The sequence below is a fragment of the Limulus polyphemus genome, unplaced genomic scaffold (genome assembly GCF_000517525.1).
Source record: "Limulus polyphemus unplaced genomic scaffold, Limulus_polyphemus-2.1.2 Scaffold10550, whole genome shotgun sequence".
Lineage (NCBI taxonomy): Eukaryota > Metazoa > Arthropoda > Merostomata > Xiphosura > Limulidae > Limulus > Limulus polyphemus.
The window spans coordinates 6,492-9,933 of NW_013676160.1; the positions used below are offsets into that span (position 1 = coordinate 6,492).

At 38.3% G+C, this 3,442-nt stretch overlaps 1 protein-coding gene across 1 annotated transcript in view; it reads right to left on the reverse strand.

Moving 5' to 3' along the window:
* Window positions 1–13: 13 nt before the first annotated feature.
* The window catches only part of LOC106476429, a 15,522-nt gene continuing 12,093 nt past the window's right edge, over window positions 14–3,442 (reverse strand). Inside the window, exons 8-9 of the mRNA XM_013937089.2 lie at window positions 2,421–2,521; window positions 14–1,658 (exon numbers count right to left, since the gene is read on the reverse strand). Of these exons, the coding sequence (XP_013792543.1) occupies window positions 480–1,658; window positions 2,421–2,521 (1,280 nt within the window). The 3' untranslated portion in view covers window positions 14–479. The remainder of the gene's footprint in view (window positions 1,659–2,420; window positions 2,522–3,442) is intronic.

The following is a 3,442-nucleotide window of genomic DNA, read 5'->3' on the forward strand; positions in this document are numbered from 1 at the left end:
ATATTCCAACAATGTGTTAAATATACAACGGCTGCAGCCTTGAAGTGAAAACGGGTATAAAAAATACAATGTTTCACGACGCCATTCTGATAATCACACTATCTCATACGTCCACGTCTAATTATAGGATAAAAATATCTATCTGTACACATACACAGTTTGTGGGGAGTAAAATATACATATTCCTGAATAGTAAGCATACATTTTAGTTTCACATTTAGAATTCCTTTCCGGCCAACTTAAAACAACAAATTCGAGTTATGCGAAACTGCTTTATGTTTATTATTGATATTGAAAACAAAGCCCAAGAAATATCTTGGGCATGATCTGGGTAAGGGGATGTGGACAACTAGGGGTAATTCCAGTTTAACAAGTTGACTGGAACCATTTCTTGGCAGGACCCACTTGATGAACCACACACACACATATATACAATACATCGATATCTTAAGAAGAACCGTATTTTAAAAGGTCTGTTTTTATTGTTTCGAAGGGTCCTTGAGTCCACTTTTTAAACGAACAAGTAGCTTCCCTCTGGTCCACGGATTCTGCAGGCTGAGTGGTTTGAATTCATCACTTAAACAGCGCTCCCTTGTGTCAAGTACAACAGTAAGACAAAAGTCTTTTAGTTGTGTTGCACCATAAATAGGGCCTTTTAGTCCTTTTAAAATAACGGCCATATTAAGCTGTTTGACTACAAGATTGACTATTTCTCGAGCGGTGGTATGTGATGATACGTGTAGTTTTACGCTTGTGCCACTAGATAAGCCACTTTCATACGCTGCGTAAATTCGCAGAATGTCTGGTTGTGGATTGGAGCCGGAAGAGGAGTAAGGTGAAGACAACCTACTGAACAAATCACTATCTGACGTTTCATCTTCACTGGCAGAATTGACGTCCTGACAAGGTTGAGTTCCTTCTCCGATGCTGTGGGCGCCGTCTTTAGAATATATACTAGTTTTCTCTGCTCCTTCATCGTCAGCACCATCCGCCTCATGAGATGATAACGACATAATACTGTCAGTTATACTACTACGCATGCTCCCATTACTGGCAAACGCAGTGCAGCGCTGAAGATCGATCCCCCATTCTTGCTCCTGTTCGTTCTCATCTTCTTCACTTTGCAATGAGCCGAGATAGGAAGTTATCGTTAGTTTAGGTTCCTCGGGCTCTAATTCCACGGTGCTCGTACTTAAATTAATACTGCTGTTCTTTGGAGAACCCGAGGTTGTAGAATTGTTCAGATTTAACCCTGACCTTTGGTTATTTTTTAGCAGGTGAGAGGTGGACACACTTCGACGAATCTCTTTATATCGACATTCTGAGCTCTGTAGGGCTAAATAACTTGATGACGTCGTTACTTTTAAAAAATTATCACTTATGGTATCTTCTGAATACAGAGTACAGTTCTCTTTTTTATATCTGAAGAGTTCTTGTATGGGAGACTGATGAGGGGAAGGCTGTGGAGAAGGAGATCCCGAATCTTGGATCAAGATGTGATCCAGCGGAACGCCACCGTTCGGCTGCTTATCTCTAGCGAATGTTAGCACGTCCATGACCCACCGCATAGATCGCCAAGTGTTGTCTACTTGGGTCTGAAATTCCTGCAGCTGACTCAGTCGGTCTTTCGCTGAAGTTACTTCAGCTGCCGAGAATGCCTATAACACAAAGAAGAATAAATAGGTAAGTTAATCTTCCTGTCACAAGAAGACATTAGCTAAACAGTAACACTTTCAATGTTTGCTTTTTTCCTGCTGGAACACTTTAAATGACCTTACTTGAAATCCCATTGATTACATAAAAACCAAATCATGATACTTTCAAGAAATCTGTTTTGCTCACCCTAAAAGATTGAATTGTAGTCTTAAAACTTTTTAAGTTTGTCTTTAAGACATGAAAATTAAGACGGGGCAGGATTAAATTGTTTATTTGTAATTAAGCACAAAGCTACACAATGGGCTATCTGTGCTCTGCACACCACGGGTATCGAAACCCGAATTCTAGCGTTGTAAGTCCGCAGACATGCCGCTGTGCCACTGGGGGGCGGCAGGATTAAAACCCAAGACTCTACTAATCGGTAAATAATTTGGCCATTTTTCACTTCTCTCTTCATTGGTCATTGCCTTAGGTTCCCGCTAAACTTTGTCTTTAATAACCTGGAAACATGCATATTCGGCACATCACGTGGTTACCTGAAACCTCCAATCACCGAACAGAACTCAGATAAAGATCCAACCTCAAATTTAATTTCTTAAAATAAATTTCTGGAGATTAATAACAGTTCGCTAAGATTTTAATAACCTATCAGGATCAGCGAAATGATAAAGTACGAGCATCTTAGAAAATAACAATAATAATAAAATAAAAATTAATATTTGATTTTTTTTCAGGTTCAAGTAAGACGATCCACAATACTGTACCTCTCGTTGGGCGTGCTGTGCCAGCATGGTGTCCATCTCCAATACTGAGGAAAGGCGAGAATACCGGGAGATGAAAATGGAATTGTACGTCATCATGTGTACTGTTCAAATATATAATATTGATAAACATGAACCAACGAAGAACAAAACTAGGAAACCAATAAACACTTCACACACATTCTGGAAAGTTGCAGAATATTCTTGTTGTATTTTTAGGTGAGACATGTAAAGAAGGAATCATGAAATCATTAACCGAGAATTAAAACAAAACAGTAGGTCATTTAACTTAGAGCTTTGTGAAAATGTTTTGGATAAAATCAAGAACAAAGAAGCCATGATGTGACTGTAAATATAGAACGAAGACGCCATGATGTGACTGTGATTGTAAGTCCTATGACGATTGTGATGTTGCCTTTAATTGGTAAGTGTTAAAGTTTGACTGTGATGTTGCCTTTAATTGGTAAGTGTTAAAGTTTGAATGTGGATATGCCTTTAATGGTAAGTGTTAAAGTTTGATTGTGATGTTGCCTTTAATTGGTAAGTGGTAAAGTTTGAATGTGGATATGCCTTTAATGGATAAGTGTTAAAATTTGACTGCTATGTTGCCTTAAATGAATGTGTTAAAGTCATAGGACTTACAATCACAGTCACATCATTTCTAAAACTTTACCACTTACCATTAAAGGCATATCCACATTCAAACTTTAACGCTTACCAATTAAAGGCAACATCACAGCCAAACTTTAACACTTACCAATTAAAGGCAACATCACAGCCAAACTTTAACGCTTACCAATTAAAGGCAACATCACAGCCAAACTTTAACGCTTACCAATTAAAGGCAACATCACAGCCAAACTTTAAGACTTACCAATTAAAGGCAACATCACAGCCAAACTTTAACACTTACCAATTAAAGGCAACATCACAGCCAAACTTTAACACTTACCAATTAAAGGCAACATCACAGCCAAACTTTGTAATGTACCCATTTCAGGAGTCCACACCCAAACTTTAACACT